The sequence below is a fragment of the Pelodiscus sinensis genome, chromosome 5, assembly GCF_052426305.1.
Source record: "Pelodiscus sinensis isolate ZL-2025 chromosome 5, ASM5242630v1, whole genome shotgun sequence".
Lineage (NCBI taxonomy): Eukaryota > Metazoa > Chordata > Testudines > Trionychidae > Pelodiscus > Pelodiscus sinensis.
The window spans coordinates 62,787,748-62,812,244 of NC_143056.1; the positions used below are offsets into that span (position 1 = coordinate 62,787,748).

Sequence of the window (24,497 nt, forward strand, 5' to 3'; positions counted from 1 at the left end):
CTTCCATTAGCAGATACTGTACTAATCATCTAGGCCAGTGGTCACCAACCAGTAGACCTTGGTGCCTCCGACAGGTGATCCTGACTGGTTTGGCCAGGAAGCTATTAAACACTGGCTCTTCAGTTGCCCCTCCACCCGCTATCATGCTGCTCCTGCCCTCTGCCTTAAAGCTGCCCCCTGGGAAGCCTCCTGCTTGCTGTGCAGGGTGTGGGAGGGAGAAGAGGGGTGTGTATGTCAGGGTGTCCATCCTCCTCCCACTTCTGAACCCCATCTCCACAGAGAGAAGGGGATGGAGGGAGCTTGGCAATGCAAATCTCTGACAGGTACACACAGTGCATGAGAGTGACTCTCTCAAACACCAACTGTCCTTCACTTTCATCTCTGACCCAACATGTGTGTGTGTGGGGGGGGAGGTTGTTACTACTTTTACTGCTTGCATAGTGGGTTATTTTTGGTTTTTGACTGGTCTGTGCATTTCATAATTTTCATTTCTCTCTTACGCTTAAATTTAATTGAGCAGTGAGTTCTAAAATGCCTAACCCGTCATGGCTGGAGTAATTATCCCTGTGGTAACTGCTGCTCCTGGAAGTGGTTGGCATGTCCCTGCAGCCTCTGAGAAAGGCAGAGCAGGAGGAGGACTCCACTCCTGCAGCTCCCATTGATTCAATAATAGGGAACCATGTCCAGTAGAAGCCATGGGCTCAGTGCCTACAGACGAGGGGCAGCACGTGGAGCCATTGTTGTACATGCCAGCTGCTTTCAGGAGTGGTGCAGGTCCAGGGCAGGAGTAAGCCTGCCTTAACTCCACTGCTCCACCTGGAAACCATCTCAGTTAAACGGTGACCAAACAAAGCCTGCTTCCTGAACTCCTGTCCCAGCCACGAACCTCCTCTTCCTGCACCCAACCTCCTGCCCCGGACTGGAGTCCCCCTGCACTCAAACTCCTTCCCAGAGCTTGCACCCGAAAACCCCTCCTGGACTCCAATCCTCCACCCTGGGCGATGCCCTGAGCCCATCCCACACTCCAAACCCCTTCACCCAAGGTCAGAGCCTGCACCCCAACTCCCTACCCCAGCCTGTGCAAGTGAGTGAGGATCAGAGAGGAAGGGGGATGGAGTGAGCAGGGTGAGGCCGTGGAGCAGGGGCAGGGCTTCAAAGAAGGGGTGGGAAGGAAGTGGGGCAAGGATATTTAGGTGTGAGGTAGATCTTACATTGCACTTAAATTGAAAAGGTGATCTTGTGGTTAAAAAGGTTGGAGACCACTGCTCTAGGGGTTACTAACCAGAGGCATCTGCTGCAGTTAGCCTTGGGTGAACTATATCAAAGAAGGTGCATATAACTCCAATCCCACTAGCTTCACATAAGACAAAAAAGCAGCATTAATAAGTCTTACTGCTACTTAAAGTAGCTTAGAAAATGCATAGGACAGTGCCAGGGAGAAAGCTGCTTTCAGCAACTGTCGGACACCGCTGGAAACCTAGCTACCACTAAAGGGGCAGGACTGGTAAGAAGCTCTCAGACAAAACCTTCCTGATACCGATAAGACAGTGTTGTGAATGATTTGCTGGTGCCGGTGTATTCAACACTAAATAACAGCTATAATTTGTCAGACAAAAGCTTGCACAATGCCCCAGGGAGGTCATAGTCTACAGGGGGAAAAAAACCGGTAGAACAGTTAGCTCACTGTAGTCAGAACATGGTGGCTCTGTAGCAATTTCCAGAAATAGAGCAGGGAGGGAGCTCAATTTAACATGAAGTGGGAGGCTAGTCGAGGCACATGAGATGGCATGAAAAAAAGCAGGAAGTATTCAAAGGCAGCAGCAGCTAAATGAGTGCAGATCAAAGGGATGGGATGAGGGTTGAGCTGAAGGACAGCTTAAGAGCAAGAACCTTGAACTTAATATAGAAGGGAAGCCAGAGAAGATACTAATGTAGGAGGTAGAAGTGGTCAGAACCAGGACTGGAGAGAGGAGAATTGATGGCACAGATCAATGCAGCCAGGACAAGAAATTACAAGAGCAGGGATTTATATTTTGGCAGCAGGGATGAATTTTGGAAATGTATGGAAATCAGCAGCATAGTTTGGGGAAGTCATGGGTAAGAGAGGAGAAGGAAGGGCAGGAATGAAAAAGGATCCCACAGTTCTCAGGCTGGGGAACCAGAGGATTGGAGGGTGCTATCATGGGGATGGTAGGTGTTACTTATAACAGTAGTGTCGCCAGGCAGAAATGTAATTTTTCAGCTAATGTACCTTTCAGGGATAGGCCACAAATACTCACCATTCTAACAAGTGACTCTCAGCCCCGCCAGACTGGAGAGCCTCTGTTAAAAAACAGTGACTCTCACCTCCACCCAGCAGGGATATCACTGTCTGCTTTGGCCTACCCTCTCTCTCTGCTCAGCCACACTAATCACTCACAGCAGGCAGAAGCTAACAATCTTTTGCCATGGAAACGAGCCAAGATAAACCTAGATACAGGCCAGGGCTCTCAGAAGCAAACTACACAAATCCATCAGCAAGTTCCAATTGCATTAACAACCCTTTAGGTATGAACAGAGCCAAGTGAAATGCTTTTTTAGATTTTTATAATTGTGCTTTAATTTTAGGGAATTTTATTTTATTTCCTTATGTCGTGACAGGCTTGGGGAGGGGGAACCAATTCCTACTCCAGGGAGTCAGAAGCCTCAAGAGGCTGGGTTCTGCCCCATGACTCAAGGGTGAAAGACTGTGGAGAGAGCCTGAGTTCTTCCCTGGGGAGGGGCGAGAAGGGGAAGAAGGAAGTTGGAAGCCTAAAGGTAGGGGTGTCAGGTCCTGCCCCTTGGGACTGGCTCTGGAGATCCTGAGGAAATCAGAAAGACCTGGGGGAGGTCAGGTCATTCCTGGCGATGGAGGGTATTGCAGAACGCATCCTGTGCACTCTATGTGGCAGGAGCTCTTGTCCCATATGGCTGGGCCAGCTCCCTTTGTGGGTGTTGCAACCTAGTGCATGGGGTTGGAGTGCTGATCAAATTTGGCCCAGATTGCAATGCCATATTTCGCCTGGCCACTCCCATCATGATAGAGGGATAGCTGGACTAAACCTGAGCAGCACTGCAACTCCATGCACTATGTTGCAATGCCTAGAGTGGCGAGATGGGTGTAGCCTTCCAAGGCAGGAATCACCACTGCACAGTATGATTTTCATTTAATAGGCTTTTTTGTTTCTTGGTTTTATTACATGCTATTTAGCATTTGCAAAACACCAGGGTCTAGTTCTGACTGGACTCTTTTCTGCCCTTACTAAGGGACTCTGAAGTTGACTAAGCCGGTTCGTATTTTTCCATCCTATGACCCACCCTAAAGATTCTAGAATGTCTGTAGAACTCAAAGTCAGCTCTGTACTGCATGTGTAGATCCAGTCAGCTCCACTCCCTGATGCTTTCAGGGCGAGAGCGTCTGTCACCATAACCACCTAAGCTGCATCAGATGGGAAAGCCACTCTTCTCAAACAGGTGTGTGCTCTTAGTGGAAACACCCAAGCTCAAAACCTGCAGTGGTGGCCTGGCAATTCTGTTTAGAATATGCTGTGGAGTGAAAAGTCAGTCAAATAAAGGTAGGAACATCAAACAGACTTTGAAGCAGCTAAAAATATCTAGCTATTCCATACGCACAAGACCTAGTTTCCAAACACCCACTGAAAAAAGGGATTGAGAGCATATGCAGAGTGTGAGGAAGGATCACTCTCATGGGAATGACTGCTCTTCAGGGTTTGGCTTTGACTTTTGAGTGAGGAGGTGGGTCCAGGTAGTTTAAAGACTATGCTAGGAACTGAATTGCCCTTCATAATAGCACTGTTCATCTTAAGAGCTCAGAGTGCTTCATGGAGGGGGGGCATAATTCCTGTTTTTCAGTGGCAGAAATATAGCTCAGAGAGATGAAGTGACTGGCCGAGGTCATGCAGCAAATCAGTGGCAGAGTCAAGTCTTGCTATTGTATCAAATTTGGAATATTGCTATTGGTGTGAGACAGCCAGGGAGATTCTTTGGAGAAGTAGTCAGAATGCAGCCAAGATTTAACAATTATATTCCACGCATCTCATATTATACCATATTCCAGATGCACTTTTCCCCAAGCATTTTGCTGTATTATGACAGTTTTCTAAGTTGTCTGCCCAGCAGCTGATTTGCATTAACAATGGGTGGAGATGAGACTACTTTCAAAGGAATAATAGGAAAAGGCACACCCCTACTTTAAACCTTGTTTACCTGTATCAGACAGAGCTGCCATTCTCCTCCTCAGATTTACTTATATACATCTCCTCCTCCACACAGTTTCACCAGCACAAGAACCAAGCATTCCCCCTGACGGACCCAACTTATACTTAAGTGCGCTTTGAAGGAATTCTGGTTCAACCCTTTAATCAGCAATCCATCAAAGGACCTTCAGCATCAAGGAAAATGTACATTCTTATCAATTATAATAAATCCATGGGGAAGAGTCTACAGGACCTTATTGCTGAGCAGAGAATTTCTCTGCTTCTCAGTTGGAAAGAGAAAGACTAAGAGGAGGATGAAATGATCCAAGTAGCCTGTCTCTCATTTTGCTGTTTCCAATGGCAGAGATACTTCTGAAAAGGCCACTGGAGCATTATAAAATATCAAAGGCTGAATAGGAAGGCAGATGTCTAGTGAGGAGACCCTCAGTAAACTGTCCAGGGAAGGAACATATTCTTACTATGTGTGTGAAGCAGAATATCAGTTTGGGTTGCTACACAAGTGACAAAGTGCCTGTGTTCTTCTTACCTGAGAAGCTCTAGGCTGGCGAGTGCTATCAGGGAACTTCATGCTGGGATTGTTCTGTGGCTGACCCTCTAACCAGGAGATCTTTAGAGGGTTAGTTATCAAACCAACTTCATTCTTCACTGCCATCTCCTATCAGTGAGAACATGCTCCCATCACCATCTTCATTTCAAAACCCACCACCATCCTCATCTCACTATTGAAATTAGTAAGTAGGATTTCCCATGCTTAATCCAAAAGCCAGGCCAAATAGGGCACAAAACTTCAGGATCCACTGCAGCCCATTGCCAGTGAAGAATACCCTTTTACGAAGGCTACATTGGTGTCAAACAGGAATTACCACTCTCAGTGCATTTGGTACAAGGAACATGAATAATTTTTTGGTATAAAGAATAAAAGAATACGAGTAAGAGCCTCAACCTGTTTTAATGAGTCAGAGCTCAGTTAAAGTTAATGGAGCTATGGCAATTTATACTAGCTGAGGACGTGGCCCTAGAATTTTGTTCCCATACAGACCAGGCTCCAGTTATACTTCTCTTCACTGCCTTGATTACATGTAACAGCATCCTCACCATCACCAGCCAGTTCCAGTTTTTCTCCACAACATCAATCAATATTCCCTTGTCCACCTCCAGACTTCCCAACAAATAAATCCTGAAGTATTCTGCTAAACTTACAGCAGCTTTAACTGTAGCAAACTCCACAACCGCACTCCCAGTCTTCTTACTTGATAACACCAAGTTCAGCACTTCACCATACTGTCAGAGTCAATGAGAAGAGACAAGTGAGATACAGAAGCAGCAAAATGTATCCCAGTCAAACAAGGGACGTAATAGCGTAGTCAATTAATTGATAAGCAAAAGCTTATAGGTTAATGCTATAGACCACACACATTTCCCCCCTCCCCCACCCCCGCCAGTACATTTTTAGCAGGCTGGCCAGCACCCTGACTCAGTCCTGGCTCACGCGGGGTCTACCCCCACTAGGTCTGGGAGCTCAGCCTGCCCCCCTTTCTCCCCACCTGAACAGGGGCTGCTGCCACCCCGCACTCCTGTCTCTGTATCAGAGGCAACAGCGCAGGGCAACTGGCAGCCAGTCCATAAGGGGAGCTGGTTTCTAAACAGGCTCCCCTTGTGGACCAGCTCCTGCCTGGCACGCCACACTGCTGCGTCTGATACAGAGACAGGAGCTCCTCAGGAGTTGGGCCAAAGTGCACTGGCTGCCGGCCTTGCCCTCGGGGACTACAGAATAGTTGAGTAACCAATAAGATTTCATGAGGTTAACTGACTATTAAATTAACTGGTATTTAACATCCCTAAATCAAACATGGAAACACTGATTATGGGAGAAAAAGCTACTATCGGGGGGGGGGGGGCGGGAGGGAGGGAACAAGAAGGCAGGATGAAGTCACAGCTGCTACTATCCCATGAGAGTCACTCCAAGGAATGGTATAGAAGCGTTAGATCTACCATAGCTTATAGCTATTTTCACTGCTCTCAGTAGGAACACTGCCTGCCTGAAAACTAACAGCTACATACAAAACTGTCTTTCAGGTTATATGCCACAATGAATCAGATCACAGGTGATCTAGTCCAGCATACCATCCCAACAGCAGCTAGTATTCAACGTAGGGATGTTAAATACCAAGTAACTGACTAATCAAATAGTCAATGCATTTTGCATCGATTAGTCGATAGGGTGCCTCCACCTTTGAAGTGTAGCAACAGCCCTAGGGCTGTTGCTACACTTCAAAGGCCAAAGCGCCATGTGGAGCCTGGGTCAGCTGAGGATTTCCCCGCTGACCCCAGGCTCCATGCAACATTGCCGCTTTGAAACGCCACGGGGAGACCAGAGTCAGGCTCCACGTGGCATTTCAAAGTGGCAGCACCACACGGAGCCCACGGTCAGCAGGGGAGTCCCCAGCTGATCCCGGGCTCCACGCAGCACTGCCGCTTTGAAACACTGGGTGCAGCCTGGGGATGCCCCAGCTGGCCCTGGACTGCATGCAACGTTTCAAAAGCAGCAATGCTGCATGGAGCCCGGGGTCTGGCCCAGGCTGCACATGGTGCTTTGAAGTACCCCCTCTGATAGAGGCAGCAAGGGGAGGGGGAAAATGACTAGTCTGCCTTTGAAGTGTAGCAACAGCCCTAGGGCGAAAGTGCCGCACAGAGCTCGGGATCAGCTGGGGACTCCCCCGCTTATCCCTGGGTTCCATGCAGCGCTGCCGCTTTGAAACTCAAGAGGGGAGCCTGATGCGGGGTTCCCTGTGCCGTTTCAAAGTGGCAGTGCCATGTGGAGCCTGAGGTCTGGATCCAGGCTTCAAGCGGCATTGCCACTTTGAAGTGCCCCGTCGTCCTCCCCCTCTTGCTGCCACTTTCCGATAGAGGAGGGGGGGGTCAGGGGTGAAAAGCGACTAGTCAACTCACATGTTGACTATCCGATAAGTATTTGCTTATCGGATAGTTGACTAGTCCTTCCATCCCTACTTTGGTTTATATGTAGATCCACCACAATTCTCCGCCCTTTCTTACGGCATCAAGGTTGGGGGCTATCAAGTGGTAGGAAAGAGCATCTCAGAACAGAACCTTCTGCAGGATTTGCAGGAGAACTTCTTTTGTGTATCCCCCTTTTGTTTCATCATCCTTCTTGCATTTCCATCTTAGCTAGAAAAGAAAAAGCTGCATGTTAGTTTTGACCATTTCAACTCACATTGCTGTACTGAAGATGGTTCTTGCCAGCTACAGAATAAGCATATGTCTCCTGTTGATATTTATATCCACCATGCTACCAAGATAGTGATTTTAATATCAGCATGTACAGACTACAGGAAACAAGTTATACAGAGGCACAGGGCTAAACAGTTCTCAGTGGAATAAAAAAAACCCAAAAAACCTTACTGTACATTGTAAAGCACCTGAAAGTAAAGCAATAACCATATGCTCCCAGTGTGTAAAGTGCACACATCTGATTTCCAAGCTTATGGTTCCTGGTTTTGAGATCAGGCTACAGGGAAGAATAAAGTTGGAAGATGAGAGTGGAGAGTTTCAATAAGCACTGAGCATGCTGGACAGAGGAGTTTCAGCTTTCTCTTAGACTGCAGGTATTCCGAGTCTGGGTGAAAGGAGAGATGCCTCTTTTCTGGCAGTGAGCACCAACCAGTTAACAATACTACACAAATTAGTAGCCAGGCCTGTCATGTGGCCCGATTTTTTTAAAGATGTCTTACTTTGAGTTTGGGAGTTCCTTTGCCTTCTACACCATTCCCATGTTTCCCTAGGAGGCAAACAGGAGAAAGTGAAAACACCAGGGGGAAAACACAAGGATAAACAGTAACACTACACAGTTTGTCAGTGCAGATGTACAAGGCAATAGCAATCCTGTCTTTTGGGCTTCTTCCCCACTTAAGTTTCCCACTGTTGTTGCTGACTATGGTTCAACAGCTTAGCATAGACAAGACGCTGGTGGCTGCCAGTATTTTTCTACCATGCTGTTTAGACTTGCTCTAATCAAAGTGAGACACCACTAAAACTGAAGGTGGCGAGAGAAACCTGTCCACTCTTGCTCCTAGCAGCAGAGCTGCACTGGTGGTAACAACCGTGAGAAATGTCAAGGAAAACAAAATAAGGCTAGTGTAGACCACAGAATTAATTCTGTAGGCCAGTCTGTGCTGCTGAGGGATTATTATACTTTGCCCTTCCATCACATCTTCTAGCCAAGGATCTCAGAGCTCTTTCAGAAAAAGGCTTCTTCCTTGTAGAAAGAGGATTACCGCTCTTGGAAAAACCTCTGTTCTTTCGATTTTCTTTTGAAAGAACGTGATTGCAGTGTGGACATAATTCAAGTGTTTTTTGGGAAAAACAGCTGTTTTTCTGAAAAAAACTCTGTAGTGTAGACATAGCCTTTCTGTGGGAAGGATTTCAGCAGGAATATGAGCACTGCCTTCCTCCAGCAGCAAGCCAGAGACACGGGTGTCTAAGAAGTGGCCAAGATAAGGGAGTACAGCCATACTGGACATCTCTCTATTCAGTGTGCTACCCATGTAAGTCAGCTCACGAAAGATCTGGGACTCTAAACTTGCAGTTTGGATGACGCCTCCAATCACATTTGCCATTACCTTGGACTCGTTGCTCTCTCTCAAGTCGGATCTGGTCCTGAATGAGTTTCTGCTGCTCTTCTAGCTGCCGGGAGCCCTCTTCCCGCAGGCGTATTACCTACAGGGGAGACAGGCGTGAACAAACACCAGTTATGTTACCAAGAGTCTGCTAATTGATATGTAATTGTGACGGGGAGTCTGCCCCACACTGGCCCTTAAAGAGTAAAGCCAGCCCTGAGAGAGGGCTGAGTGCAGAAATCACTGCTGAGGTAGACACTAAAGGTTAGGGCCCAACTGGGGGCTGTATAAAGAAGAGCTCAGGCAGGGAGGTGATGACACACACACTCTTGCTCTAGCTGAAGAGCAAGGAGGGCCTGGCTGCCAGAGAAGCGAGAGCAGCGGTTCCCAATCTTTGCCACATGGGGACCCATTTTGACAATTCAGGAAGACTTGGTGACCCAAGGCAATTCAAAAACGGGGGGGAAGAGAAGGGGCAGAGCCACCTGGGGAGATATTTGGTGACCCTTTTGAAATGTAATGGTGACCCATATTTGGATCCCGACCCATAGGTTGGGAAACCCTGAGCTAGAGGCTTCCTGAGATGGGGCAGGGCTAGGAAGAGGCAGGCAGAGCTGGGGAGCTCTGACCTGACCTCACTCCCAGGCTGCAGGGCCTGAGTGTACTGAGGTTGCAAGGTCACAATCAGACAAAAGGCAACAGGTTCACACCTGTCAGCCGACGGTCAGGGCAGTGTGTGTGTGTGTATGTGTGTGTGTTACCGAGAAAAGGTTTAACGTCCGTGCCTTTACCGCTAGGACCGGGGTCCCGTCACGGAGGGCAGCCAACAGGCTGACAGATGCCCCAGAGTTTATAGGAAGAGCTTATTACATCTCAGATTTCAGTTGCTAGGATACAGGATCCCTTCGCAGTGGGCAGTCTAGGGAAGACTGAGAGATGCCCCAACAGATCTGTCACCTGGGAGTGACACGATCCAAATGCCCAAGCTCTTCCTATACCTATCCCTTATGACCGGCTGAAGTTCTTTTAAATTGTGCTTGGTTCTGTTACAGCAACTGAAGGAGTCAGGTTAAAAACTTAAACAGTTACAGGTTTATTAAAGAAGACTTATAAAGCATATGGTTACAATGGCTATTGCTCTATTTCTTAACTGCTAGCAAATATAGATCTTAAAAATGGTTACAAAGAAAATAAAGATAGAAAATAGAAATAATGGTACCAAGTGACAGCTTAATCTTTAAAGAGCTCTAAGTCTATGTGTACACTTAAGACAAAGGACCACATCCAGGTACAAGTTTTACCCCCTTCTGTGCCTCTCGGTCCCAGCGTGTCAGGCCAGGGCCGGTCCCTCAATAACTAGGAAAGACGGATACGAGGTGGGCGTCCTCATGGAACCTCGGGAGGTCAAACACCTAACCCGACCAGCAGATAGATGGTAGATTGACACTCAGAGTAAATGAGCTGCTGGACCCATCTTTATACCCCTGGGGGCCCGTATCCTCTTTCTTATCTTAAGATGCCAAATTGTACTGGTCCGTTTTGTGGCACCAGTTCTTAGAAGGGAGTTTGAAATAATTTACACTTGTAAGAGAGGAAGATAGCTAAATTGTGAGTACTAGACATTTTTTTACTGAGCGAGAGATTCCTCCCCCCGCGGACGGCTGTGTGTTCGTATCAATATGGGTTTTAGTCAAGGGCACTCCTCGGCAGCCTCTTGGTCAGTAATTGGCATATCTCTGTTTACAGCCATTCAGGGTCACAGCAGCCTGCCATATCCTGAGCCTCCTGCTCCAAGGCTTTTACTGTTCTGTGTGCCCTGCATGCTCCAGGCAAGCAAAGATGGATATTACTGAGGGTTCCTGTTTGGCTACAACCCCCTTGCCAATAATGAGTGACCATTTCAGACTGCAGTTTGCCCATGAGGTGAGGGGCTAGATGATGACTGGCAGTGGGTCACTGAGGCAAGGTGGGCACAAGGGGTTTGCCCCCCATAACTCTTGCTGGGGCTCTTGGTGCTTGCCTCCACTGCTTCTGCCTCTGCAGCTTCAACCAAAGTTTGGGGCATCCATTTTTCTGGAGGCCTAGGCAGCACAAAAGTGAGGATGATAATCTTGGAACTCCACCACCACCATCACCTTTTGAGACAGGACCCACAGGCTTACTACACTGAAATTTTAGATGTAAACATCTGAAATCATGAAACTGACCAATTTTTAAAAACCCTGATCATGAAATTGACCAAAATGGACCATGAATTTGGTAATGCCCTATTCATGAGGCTGGTATTATTCCACAGGAACCATTTATTCCAAAAGGCTGATGAACTGCTACAGTTCAGAGAGATTTGTTGGGTCTCAGCTCATCACCACAGCTACATGTTAAAAGGCTTTCAACCACCTGTCTGCCTCAAAATAACACAACATACAAATCTTTATTACCTCTTGTTCTAGTGTCCTGGTTATTCGGATCTCTTCCTCTTCACTCACATGAGCTTGGGCTTCTCGTTCCCGGGCTTCAAGGTCTGCAGAAAACCACAACCCCAGTTATTGTCATTATTGTCTATAAAACCAGGCTGCACGACACCAGAAGCTAGAGATCCTTTTCCAGATCTGGCTGTTTCTAGGGTTCGTTCCCTCAGGTCTCTGCCTGATGCCTCTCCTGCCTCCCTTATGTTTAGGTGAAGCACTGAGCCATCGGTAACAGTCCTTCACCAGTGCTTTCCTGGATCAGCCACTGCTAACAGCATAGGGGAAATTCACACAATCACAGTTTTATAAAGAATGATTCAAGAAAGTTCAGCTATTATTGACTGAAGCTATGTTGAGACTGCAGGCTTTTTGCACAAGAAGCTTTTGTCGGAAGAGATCTTCCGCAAAAACTTCTTGCACAAGAGCGTGTCTACACACAAAAGCGCATCGAAAAAGCGATGGGCTTTTGCGAAAGAAAGCATTCAGACTGATTAGACGCTCTCTAATGAAAGGCCGCCCGGAACTCACATGAAAGGCCGCCCGGAACTTCAGCCAGGGCTTTAGGTCATCAGTTGCTTCCAAGGGCTGGTGCTGGAACCTTGGACAGCCATTTCTCTGCTGCTGCTGCTGCCTGCGCACGGACCTCTTTGAGGGACAGCAAAGCTTCAGCAGCGCCTGCTGGGGTTACCCTGTTCTTTTTTGGATGCCACAGCTTTTTCATGTGCGTGCCATGGAGCCAGAGCCGCCTCTGGGCAAGTGATGGCCCCACACGGCCACATTTGCTGCCAGCTGCCTTCCTCTTCATGGAGGACCTGGACCCCAAGCTCTTCCTGGGGACCCTTTCTGTGGCAACGGCTGCTCCAGTCTGGCTTTTGCACCCCACTGTAGAGGCTGGAGATCAGCTCAGACTAGTGGGACCAGCTGGTCCTGGAGCAGTGGGATGACCAGCAGTGGGCACAGAACTTTCGAATGCACAAGGCCACCTTCCTTGAGCTCTGTGCCAGGCTCACCCCCACTCTCCAGAGATGTGACACCCACCTTCAGCCCACCACCCCCCTGCAGAAATGGGTTGCAATCGCCCTGTGGAAGTTGGCCACCTCAGACAGCTACTTGTCGGTGGGCAACCAGTTGGGGGGGGCGGAGGGGGGGAAGAGTCCATCGTTGGGGCCTTCCTTATGAAGGTAAGGAGCTTTCGGGCTGCAGTCCCTGCACTGAGGTGGTGGGGGAGAGGAGAGAGTGCTTGACAAGGGGAACCCTTGGAAGAGTGAGACTGGGGACTGTAGGGGGAAGCCCTGTCCCTGCAGAGCTTGTGCAGTGCTGCCCTTACACAGCCCTGCTGCTAGGAGTGAGCAGGAGTAGGCTCATAGGAGATGGCTCCTGGGTTTGTTTTTTTTTTGGGGGGGGGGCACAGAAGGGGAGGGGGACAGGCACCTCCCATGGGCCGAGTCACCCCCTCTCTCATTCTCTGTTTTGTGTGTTTGTCTCCTTCTGCAGGTGGCGAGGACCATCAACTCCCTGCTGCTGCAGAGAGTCGTCCATCTGAAGGACCTGGACACTACCATGGCTGGATTTGCTGCCCTGAGGTTCCCCAACTGCGGGGGAGCTATCAAGGCGAGGCACGTCCCGATCAGAGCACCAAACCATCAAGCAGCCCAGTTTATAAATAGGAAAGGCTACTATTCTGTTGTCCTGCAGACCCTGGTGCACCACCAGGGCCAATTCACAGATATTTTCGTGGCGTGGTCGGGCAGGGCACACGGTGCCTGAGTGTTTAGGAACTGCGGCCTGTGTGCCGAGCTGGAGGCAGGTACCTTTTTCCCATGCCAGGACTTTGCTGTGGGTTACCAAAACACGCCAGTGTGCATAATGGGGGATGCGGCATACCCACTTATGCCCTGGCTAATGAAACCCTACCTGGCAACCTCGATCCCAGCAGGGACCTATTCAATGCCCGCTTCAACTGAGCCAGGATGCAAGTAGCATGTGCCTTTGGATGCCTTCTCACCCGCCTGGACGTCAGGGAGCACAACATCCCCAAGAGGGTGGTAGCGTGCTGTGTGCTTCACAATATTGTGGAGAGCAAGGGGGAGGCCTTCCTCCCAGAGTGGGGGGCAGCCGCCAGCCGCGAGGGCTGTGCTTTTGAGCAGCCCCAGACAGCTGCCACCCACCAGGCCAAGGTGCGCATCTGGGAAGTCTGGAGAGAGAGGTTCTCTCAAGCAGCCCAGTATCTCTCCCCAAAGCCTCCACAACAGGGGCCTCTGCCTTGTTGCTCTATCCCTTTCCCCTCTCAACCCCTCCCTTTTCCCCTTCCCTCACCTCCCAATAAACACACGTTTGGTTTCAGAACAAAAGAAGTCTTTTTTAATTGAACATTAAAAGGTAGGAAGGAACTTGGAAGAGTGGGGCAGCTTGAGATGCCCTCTTGGGTGCAGGGACCTTGTCAGGGTTGTGTTGCTCTGGGGGCCACAAAGGGGGAGCAGGAGGAGGGGCCAGAGCAGGGTCAGAGTTGGCAGGAGGAGGGGCCATAGGCATCACTTGGGGAGGGAGCATGGGCATTGTTAAGGAAGGGAGCAGAGGTATTGCAGGGTGGGCTGGAGGATGGGCAATGGCCACAGGAGGTGGGGGCAGGAGGGCGGAACTCAGGAGCAGTGGCATCAGGCGGGTGTGTCACCATGCGGGACATGATGCCACGCATAACGTCACAACGTGCCAGCATTTGGCCCCAGGCTCGTCTCCGCCACTCCAGGTCAGCACCAACCCTGCGTGCCAGAGTGTGCTGGATGTCCCAGAGGACGCTGATGTGCTGGTGCATCAGGTCCTTCTGCATCTTGGCTCTTCTGTGGGTCCTCCGGACTCTGGCAGATGGCTGCGGTGGTGTGGCTCGGCCCCCTGTCCCAGCTGTGGAAACACAAAAGGAGGGGCGGTCAGTCAGCCCTGCAGACACTATCCCTATGGCTGTGCCCTCCTCTGAGAAGAACAACCACCACATTCCGCGGCTCAGAGAAGAGGGATGTCCTGGGTGCAAGACCATGCATGCCCAAAGGACCATGCTGCCTGCTTCCCACCCCTCTCTACACACACACACACACACACACACACACACACACGCGCGCGCGCACACACGCGCTCACACACACAAAGTGTCCTGACACAGTGGGATCCCCTCATGGGCAGCAGAGGAGCCATGAGCAGCCTAGCCATCCCTGGGGGTCTACTCACACAGATGCGGCTCGCTGTGCTCTCTGGGAGAAGCTGCTGCCTCGCATGTGCAGGCATGCCTGTGTGCAGCACTCCTCAGTGTGTCTGGGGTCATGCCTGTGCCCTTGTGGCTAGCCTGCTTCCAGATGGCTGTGCCGGGGCCAAGACATGTGTGGCCTCCTCTGAGCCTGGCAGCAAGATCCTGGGCATGTTCAGGAGCTGCCTGCTGTATCCACAGGCCACATATTCACGCTGCACGTGGTTGCACAGGCTGCAGCATGATATATAGCCCGAGCAACACTCGCTCCCCACTCCCTGTGCGCCCACCTCCCCAACCCTGTGTGTGTGTGTGAGAGAGAGAACTCACCTGAAGATCCCTCCCAGGCTTCCAAGGAGGCCTGGGAGACGTCCTGGCTGGCGGTTACCGTCTCAAGGGACAGGGTCATGGTCCCTGTCTCCTGCTCTTCCTCCTCCGGCTGGGGCTGGCCCTCCTGCTCCTCCTCCTCTGGAGCAACCTCTGGCTGGACTATGATGAGTCTTAACCCCAGAGTCCACCAGAATGGGTGGGGAAGATGTTTCCCCACCCCCCAGGATATGGTGGAGCTCGGCATAGCAGAGGCAGGTTTGGGGTCCTGGCCCTGAGCGCACGCTGCGCTCAGTGGCCCTGACATACCCTGACAGAGCTCCTGCACCTTACTCCAGACCTGCTCCATGGTCCAGGCAGGGTGTCCTCACTCTGCCAGGGATGTGGCCATCAAAGAGTAGATCTCGGCATTCCACCTTTTGGCCTAGGGATCTTGCAGGGATTCCTCCTCGCCCCAGAATTCGAGGAGGGCGTCAGTCTCTGGTCCTGACCAAGTCAGGGCGTGTCTTTTGGTCCCCCGGGGGCCAGATCCTGGGACCCCTGGGGCTGCTCCCTGGAAGGGCCAGGGAGGTTTCGAGGGGCTTGTGGCTCCGTCATGGGTGGCAATGCCAGCAGAAGAGAGCCACACAGTGAGGGTACTGCAGCTTTAAGAGGGGCCAGCAGACAGCACCTAGAGATATTCTGATTATCTTGGACGGAATGGCCACCAGGGCACCTGGTTTTTTTTCCCTAGAGGCCATTTCTTGCACAAAAACCCCTCTTCCCCATCCCCACATGCCTTTTCACCAAAGAACTCTTTTGCAAAAAGCCTTCTTTGTAGAAAGAGGACTATCAATGCGCAAAAACCCTTCTGTTCTTTCAAGTTTTGGGGCAAAAACTCACTTAAGATGTGGACGCCCTGCGAATTTTGTCAGAAAAACGGCTGTTTTTCCAACAAAACTCTGTAGTGTAGACCTAGCCTGACAGAAGCTTAACTCAGAAAATTGTACAAGTGGAAGAAATATAAGCACCCCAGCATCTGAAACTTCTCCTTAGGGCAAAAGGGAATGATGTTTATTACCGTACCAAGCTTTACTTTCTTTCTTTTCTCATCAAGTTTTTGAGTCCTTTCAGCTGCCTGCTTCTTGGCTTTTCTCACTTTGTCATATGCAGCCTATGAGATAAACAACAGAATATGAATCCATATAAAATAGAGGGAAAATACAGGGTTATGAACAGAGTAAAGATCAGTTATCGAAGCATTTAGAAATTAGAGGTGGAGAGTTTTCTAGCCACTGCTGGCGGCATCCATAAAAACTCAAGATGTTAAAAACTATTTTGAAATTATGACAACACCCAGGCTAAGAACCTCAAGATGCAGCATGGAAAGTTTGACCCATCTTCAGTGGGAGGAAGAGAGGCCATTGAAGGCACTGATAACATTGGTGAGGAAGGTCATTTTCCAAATGGTGTAGAATAATAATCTGTTGGGTGAGAGATCAGGTTTGCCTTACTTTAAAGTTTAAAACAAACAATTATTTTCTAGGAAAGACTTTATATGCAGAATGCATAGCTTGTCTAGAATTGGAAAATAGTGTCTGACCAGTTAATGGCAGAATTCTACACTAACTGTAATTAATAATAATTTTGTATTTATATAGCACATTAGGTCCAGATCCTCAGCTAGTGTAAACTTGCAAAGTTTCACTGAGACCAATGGAGCTATGATGCTTTACATGAGTTAAGTATCTTGCCCAATGATCTTCACAACACTGCTGTGTGGTAAATAAGGTGCTGATTCTGCACAGATTCCTGCACATGCTTAGTTTGACAGAGCAATGTGGGACTGTTCACTTCTATACATACATTTATGAACAATAAGCATGGTCTTTATTTTAAATACTGGAGGAAAAACTGGTGGTGTTTTACTTCATGAATATTTGGGTTTTCTAAGCGGAATTCCTCACGCTCCCACTCATACACTTTAAAAATGGAGGATAAGTTCTTGGAATCAAGAATACCATCATCTAAGAGAGAATAAACTAAAATTTTGGCCAGTCTTTCACAGAGATTTATTTATTGTTTTAAAAGCTTATCTTCTGGAATTTTGATAAGCCTTTCTGTTTCTCTTAACTAGACACAGTTATTGGCTTGCGGTAAACATTTGGTTTTAAATTATCTCTCTTTATATTTCTGGATTATTTATGGACCTTAAATTGGTAGCTTGTGGAGTTGTTTTAGTGCAAGGACAGACATCAGTTACATGAACTGGGGTTCAAGGTTATAAGTTAATCTCCTCCACGCATTTCAGTTATGCCACCTTGACAGACTCTGGACAAGAGATCTCACATGTATTGAAAGTTGTACTTTGTATTAGCAAATATTAACTCAGAATAAAAGCAACATGATCTTACTTTTTTCAGACATTTTTGTCTTTATAAATTGAAGAAGATACTTACTGTTCCCTAAATGTGTCTTTAAACACATGAAATTAAGGGGTCTACCTGCCTACTTATTTTTTACAGGCATGATCTGATTTTAGGGAGTGTTGTGGATGCTCAAGAGGAATTGCAGTACTCAGTCTCCCTTCAAACCAGGCCCTTAATTTTTTTGTTAAACTTTGGGTGATGTCCCAATTCAATATGCTGGTAAACATGACCTTAGCCAAAGATGCCACTCCGCCACCCCCACAGTGTATCAGACCAAGAATATCTGTCTAGGTTCTTATACAGTACCTATCCCCATCTGACCTCGCGGAGGCTAGATACACACTTTAGAACATGTAAATCTTACAGAAAAGAGCCATAAACTCTATTGATTAAACCAAATGAAGGGGTTAGAGCACATGACCTATGAGGAAAGGCTGAGGAATTTGGGCTTATTTCATATGCAGAGAGAAGAGTGAGGGGATATTTGATCACAGCCTTTAACTACCTGAAGAGGGGTTCCAGAGAAGATGGAGAGAGGCTGTTCTCAGTACTGATGGATGACAGAACAAGGAGCAGCAGGGATGAAAAGGACTGCACAGGCCATCTGACAGCTTCAGCTTGGGGTGAGGTGTTCTCTCCAGGACTTACCTGGGGTGGGGACAGCACAGGCCATCTGCTGATTTCTCCTTATGACCAGCCCAAGGTGGGGAGGGAACAACAGCTATGCAGCTCGACCGCTGGCTTCTCCTCCAGGCTGGCTGGGGCAGGCTGGGATAGCGAGTGCTGTGCTGTTGGTTGGGACACTTGCTGCTCCCCAAGGTCCTTTGTGAGTAACTGTTCCTGCTCCCACATCCCTTCCTTCTCATTTGACAATCACATCCCATTGTCCTGGCACAACCAAACCCTGATCTTACTTGAAGTTATAAGAGGAAGCTGTGTACCGAATTTGGTGGGCCAAGATTTTACCAGTTAGGAGGCGTTCTCGAACAAACAGACTCACAGACAAATGGATGGTCACAGACAGATGTACAAACTCTCTAAAATATATAGAAGAAGATATTTGGCAGACAGAGGTAACATATGCTGCCACCATGTCCCAGGGATGGACATCCTTACCCTTGCTGCTGCATCAGTTAGAACTGCTAAGGCCTGAGACAGCTGGTGGAAGAGTTCCTCTGGGGATTGGAAAGGAAAGAGGGATCAGACAGAAAACCAAGCAAGCAGCGCTCAGAGCCTCTGGCTACATATCAGAGGAAGGAATTCCCTTTTCATAGAACTAGGACTGGAAGGGACCTCAAGAGGTCATTGAGTCCAGTCCCCTGCCCCCAGGGAAGACAGCTATAGATTTCTAGAGAGAATAACTTTTCAAAAGTATTTATAAGCCAGCCTATAGCCCATGGCTCTGGAAGTCACTCACAAAACTATGCTCTATTATCTAAGCTTTCATTTAAAGAGAAAAAAAAACTATTTCTGGACCTTCAGGTTCTGAAGGAAATCTTGTAAATATGAAATCAAATGTAACCTATGCAGTAAAGCGGGGTGGGGAACTTTTTTTGTGTTGGGGGGCACTGACTCATAAAAAATGTCAGGGGCCACACACAAGTGAAAAGCAAAAAACACAACCCCTGCAAACCCTCAATGACATGGCCACCAACTGAGAAGGAGAAAGACACTCCTCACATACCAGAGCCTAGGGGGGCCCAGCCTAGGAGATTTTGTGCACTCCACCCCCATAGTGGGACGGTTGGGGGCTAGAGCATCAGCACAGGCTCCCCAATACTGGGAGGAGCCCCAAGCCTCAGGAGCTGGATCCCGGCAAGCTGGGGGCTACATCTGGCTCCCAGGCCTTAGGTTCCCCAACCCTGCAGTAAAGCATTCCTGAACCTGCAAATAGCCTGGGGGAACGGGGCACAGTCCTGATAAGTAGGCATTCTCCCTTTCATCTCAATGGGATATTATTTCTGAAATGTTAACTGTTTCGCCACTGATCATTTTACAAGAAGGATTCAGCTCATGTTCTTATTGCATAATCCCCAACTATTAGGATTGCCAGGTGTCCGGTTTTGAACCAAACAGTCTAGTATTTGAGCTTTCTGTGCGGGAAACAAATTGAGAAAATATAAATGAGAAAATATAAGTGTCCGGTATTTTCTAAATAAGTTGTAATGTCGATTGTGATGTAATGTCAAGTATGTCCGGTATTTTTGTTGAAACCATCTGGCAACCCCACTAACTATCTTCACTGCCTACCAAAGCGCCATATAAGGACCATCTTCCCTCTGAAAGTAGCTACAGAACATTTATATGCAATCAGTAAACAAATCTATGGCATAAAAAAACTGAAAAGTATGAGGGACACCATAAAATAAAATAAACTGAATATCAAAATTAACATAAGTGGCTTCAACACGTGGATGGTATTATTCATTTTCATATTTAATTAATTAACATGTATATTTAACAGTTGTAGAATGAAGGGCATTGTCCATAATTTAGAACGATTTTACTGCACAATACAGGCAGTCCCCGAGTTACGTACAAGATAGGGACTGTAGGTTTGTTCTTAAGTTGAATCTGTATGTAAGTCGGAACTGGCGTCAGTCGGAACTGATCAGTTTCAACCGCGGCTGAATCTGGACGCCAGTTCTGACTTACATACAGATTCAACTTAAGAAACCCAGGCGTCCCCAAGTCAGCTGCTGCTGAAACTGATCAGCGGCTGATTCCAGGAAGCCTGGGGCAGAGCAACTCTGCCTGGGGCTTCCTGTAGTCAGCCGCTGGTCAGTTTCAGCAGCGGCTGACTTGGGCACGCCTGGGGCAGAGCAGCTGGGGTGCTGCTGGGTTGCTCCAGTAGCGCGGCTCCTCGGCGCTACTGGAGCAATCCAGCAGCACCCCAGCTGCTCTGCCCCAGGCGTCCTGATTCAGCTGCTGCTGAAACTGACCAGCAGCGGCTGAATCAGGACGCCTGGGGCAGAGCAGCTGGGGTGCTGCCGGGTTGGTCCGGAGCAGCGCTGCGGGACCAACCGGCAGCCCCCAGCTGCTCTACCCCAGGGGTAGGCAAGAAAAGCCTGGTCTGCTGAGGGGGGGGGCACTAGCTGCACCGCCCCCCAGCAGACCAGGGAGATTGGGGTGGCGAGACCGCCCAAGTCCTCCACAGCTTTGCTCCGTCTCTGCTGACCTGGGAGACGCGGAGCAAAGTCGCAGAGCACGCGGGCAGCGGGACAGTCCAGGCGCGCCGCGGCTGTCCCACTGCTGGTGTGCTCCAAGGCTTTGCTCCCCATCTCCCTGGTCTGCTGGTCAGGAGACAGGGAGCAAAGCCGCAGAGCACGCCCGCAGGGGGACAGCTCAAGCGCACCCGGGCTGTCCCGCTGCGGGCGTGCTCCAAGGCTTTGCTCCCCGTCTCCCTGCAGACCAGGGAGACGGGGAGCAGCTTTTCTCGCCCCGGAGGACGGGGGCGGCAGACCGCGGCGCATCTGGGTGTCCCGTCACTCCCATCCTCCGGGGCGAGAAAAGCCCCGTTCGTAACTGCGGATCCGACATAAGTCGGATCCGCGTAACTCGGGGACTGCCTGTATATGGAGGCTTGCCTATAGCATATATTATTTTCTTACAATGGGCACTACCAAAATATCAATCAATAATGATATACCAGTTTTATATTGAACCCTAGAGATTTTTAGGGCTGCAGATTAGAAGAATGACCTGGAAGCCATTGGGATATAACTCAGTTACCTGATAATGATGAATGTATCTCGGCGCTTGTCTATACTGTAGAGAAATGTGCACTTACAGATTTGTAATTTCTAAAGTACACTAAAATGCTGCACATTAATTGGTCCACACAGACCTTCCTTTGCACATGAAAGTGCATTTTACTACCACCTTAACACACATTAAGGAACCTTTAGTGCATAGCAGAGATGTTAAAATATGTTTGTGCAAACATGTAACCACTGACATTGTTAGTGGTTACACATTTACATGCAAGGGGTGGGGTGAGCTGCTGTATTAGAGGCAGCAGCGCGGGGCAGCAGCCAGTCTGCACAGGGAGCCCGTTTTTAAACACAGGCAGCAGCACAAGGTGGCAGGGGCTCTCCAGAAACAGGGCCGGGAGCGTGTTGGCTGCTAGCCCCGACCCCAGGGACTATTGAATAGTCGTGTAACCATTACAATTCAATTACATGCTATCTAACATCCCTAGTCAGCAGCACAGGGGAGAAAGGGAGTGCATGTAACTGTGAGGGTTAACAGATGAGCCTGGGGTTGATCAGTTAACTCTTTACTCAGATAAACATTCACATCCCTAGAGCATACCTGCAGGGTTTACACGGGCCAGTTAATGCACAAGTTGGTGCGCTGTAGAAATCACAACTCCATAAGTGTGCATTAGCTCAATGTGTAGACAAGACCTCAGAGATACGTGCATACACTCAGTAACACAGGCACTCCATAATTACTTGCAAAAACAGAGCTGTGCAACAGAAAAACAAACAGCCACTCCCAGTTGTTCATGCAACTAGGACTAACAGGGATAACCTGCTTGTATCCACCAAGACTGATCTTACCTGCTCTGGGATTGTCTGGGTTCTTATCTGGATGGCAAGTCAGGGCTTTCTGCCTATATGCTTTCTTAACCTGTAAGAGCCAAAACAGAGATTCACTAATGATTGTAATTCTCCTCACACAATGGCATTTAGGACAAAAGCATCACATAGGAAACACAAGAGATGTACAATTGAGTGTTGTGTAAAAAAGGACTTAAGATTAGCTGCCAGCACTCTCTGGCAGGTGTGGGAGTGCCACAGGCAACCTAGCAAATACGGAAAGACTAGGACACTGATGCCATCACTGGCAGCTGGTTAGGTAAATAAAACGATCTTAATGCAACAACAGGAGGTTGTTTAAAGCTCAACTTCTCTATATGGGTCTTCCCTTGTAATCACATCACACCGCAACAGGAAAACATTCCAGCCCAAGATGCCAAGTAGGTCAGCAATCACAGTCACAGCTTTTTAAAGCCATAGATTTTACACCTAGATAGAGCATATTGCAATAATCAAGCATTACAGTCACAAATCAGTAGACCACTACAGCCAAGGCCAAGTTTAATATAAGGGAGCACAATCATCAGCAATTCAGGAAGGGAGGGGGTATTCTCTGCAGATGGAATTATTTGGAATGGAGTTCATACAGCACACTGCTTAACAATGGATATTAGCAAGGAGAGAAAATTTGACCAAATACTATGCCATTTTAGTAACGGTCTCATACATCCATGTTAGTTTCAGGGGGTTCCTCTCCCTGCTTGCAGCAATAGATATGCCACCACAGAGATCATGTAAACACAGCATTTCTTACAGTTCAAAAGGAAGTCAACAAAAGTGTTAAAATCATACCAGTGGCATATAAAAATCTGAGTTCTCTCTATCATAGGAAATCTTTCTTGATTTTATACTTGCAAGCAAGAGAAGAGTGACCTCTAGCCAACTGCCAAGAAATTGCTTAATAAGTTGGCTGGTGAGAACTTGTGGTGTTCATACACCACCTGGTGGACATATATAAGTAACAGTGAAGACAACCAGCTGCTAAAAAAAAGCCACCTAAATAAAACACCACTGTAAATGAGAATCCGTTAAAAACTAAAAGGAGTTTTCTAAATCACAGATCATCTATACACATCTATACACTGTCAGAGGAACACTCTAATGTGATTATATCAATTAGGACTTCTAAACAATTGACCTAAGGATTAGGAATGTGAATAGTTAACTGATAGGGGCTAGAGACTGCCGCAGTGGGGGAGGGCTGTTCCAGCCCAGCTGGAGCAGCCCCCCTCCCCTGTTTAAGTGTTAAGTTTAACCAGTGAACTAATTAATTGGGATTTTACATTTCTACTATGGAAAAATAATTCCTCCCTTCATTTACAGTTTATGGTGATCTCTGACTGACTCCTTTGTAGATTACCCAGTCTCTGGGATGCTTCAGATACTTCACAAAGATATTGCTTTCAGGCAGCTCATGTCACCAACAGATTTGCCACATTACTGTGCTGATCCTTGAATACAATCACATTTTTAACTGGTAATACAAACCGGCAAGTCAAATGGTTAGTTCATGCCAAATTGGTAAATTTAAGATCTGATCCAAGTAGGCTGTCTTTCATGCCTGCATGGAAGCACAGATGATTGCTACCTGCATGGATCCAATGGCAGGCACAGAGTCTCAGGAAACAGCTTCCATTAAAAGAATATGATGGAAGTTTTCAGGGTACTAACATCTGCCCCTCATACAAAGTCCTTAGGGTCACTTTCCCTACTGAACTGAAGTGAGAATGACAGTGAATTTGTGGGCAATCACAAATACACTTGCAATGGTATTAGCAGTTTTAAATAAAAGAGTGGGAATGAGTTGCCCTGTGGAAACTCTGAGTTTGTTAATGATTTGGGTTGGATAGGATTAGAAAAAAAAATAAAAATAAAAAAAAATACTCCACAAACCTTTACAAAATATTATTTTAGAAACATGTTAATACATTTCCTTCTTAAATATCTTACTCCCCAACTTAATAAATACAAAAATACCAATGATGCCCATCAAGTTTCTGTTACACATTCCTCAAACTATCTACTAACTTGACAAGGAAATCACATGATGATACAACAGGACCTCAACGTTAAGTTAAAGAAATGGATTCAAAACTATTTAAAAGTTGTTCATATATCTCCTTTCGATAAAGTTAGATATTCATGACTCTATTCAGCCCTGGAGAAGCAGGGTGCAACTTGACTGAAGACGAGGGATTTTAAAAAGCAGGTAACTGGGTAACCATGTAACTGCTGAAATTTTCAGCAGTTACATACACCTGGAGCACAGGCAGCAGCTCGCTCCCTGGGATGTCTGCAAGTCACCAGGGCCTGATGAAATGCATCCTAGAATACTCTGGGATGACCTGCAGCCCCCTTCCCAATGAACTGGCTGCCACCTCCACACTGCTGCCTCTGTATCAGAGGCATCAGCATGGAATGGCAGCCGGCTCCCCCAGCACAGGGCTGAAGCCTGCGTGTAACTGTTCACAGTAACTGGTAAGCTCATGCTTATCGGTCAACAGTTTAAACAGTTATTCTATTATATCCCTACTAAAGACAATGGGCCTATGCCTGCTTATTTTA

At 47.9% G+C, this 24,497-nt stretch overlaps 1 protein-coding gene across 3 annotated transcripts in view; it reads right to left on the minus strand.

The window, feature by feature from the left end:
* The window catches only part of DNAJC17 (DnaJ heat shock protein family (Hsp40) member C17), a 33,282-nt gene that overhangs the window by 4,912 nt on the left and 3,873 nt on the right, over positions 1 to 24,497 (minus strand). For 2 of the 3 annotated variants that reach the window (XR_012903435.2, XM_014576318.4), the window contains exons 2-10: positions 21,894 to 21,963; positions 18,445 to 18,503; positions 15,986 to 16,073; positions 11,329 to 11,411; positions 8,894 to 8,990; positions 8,006 to 8,052; positions 7,365 to 7,442; positions 5,457 to 5,537; positions 4,783 to 4,911 (exon numbers count right to left, since the gene is read on the minus strand). Coding sequence is in view for 2 of the 3 variants with exons in the window: in XM_014576318.4 (XP_014431804.1) it covers positions 4,783 to 4,911; positions 5,457 to 5,537; positions 7,365 to 7,442; positions 8,006 to 8,052; positions 8,894 to 8,990; positions 11,329 to 11,411; positions 15,986 to 16,073; positions 18,445 to 18,503; positions 21,894 to 21,963 (732 nt within the window). In the remaining variant the exon portion in view is untranslated. The remainder of the gene's footprint in view (positions 1 to 4,782; positions 4,912 to 5,456; positions 5,538 to 7,364; positions 7,443 to 8,005; positions 8,053 to 8,893; positions 8,991 to 11,328; positions 11,412 to 15,985; positions 16,074 to 18,444; positions 18,504 to 21,893; positions 21,964 to 24,497) is intronic. The other variant, XM_075927114.2, reaches the window with a different exon arrangement.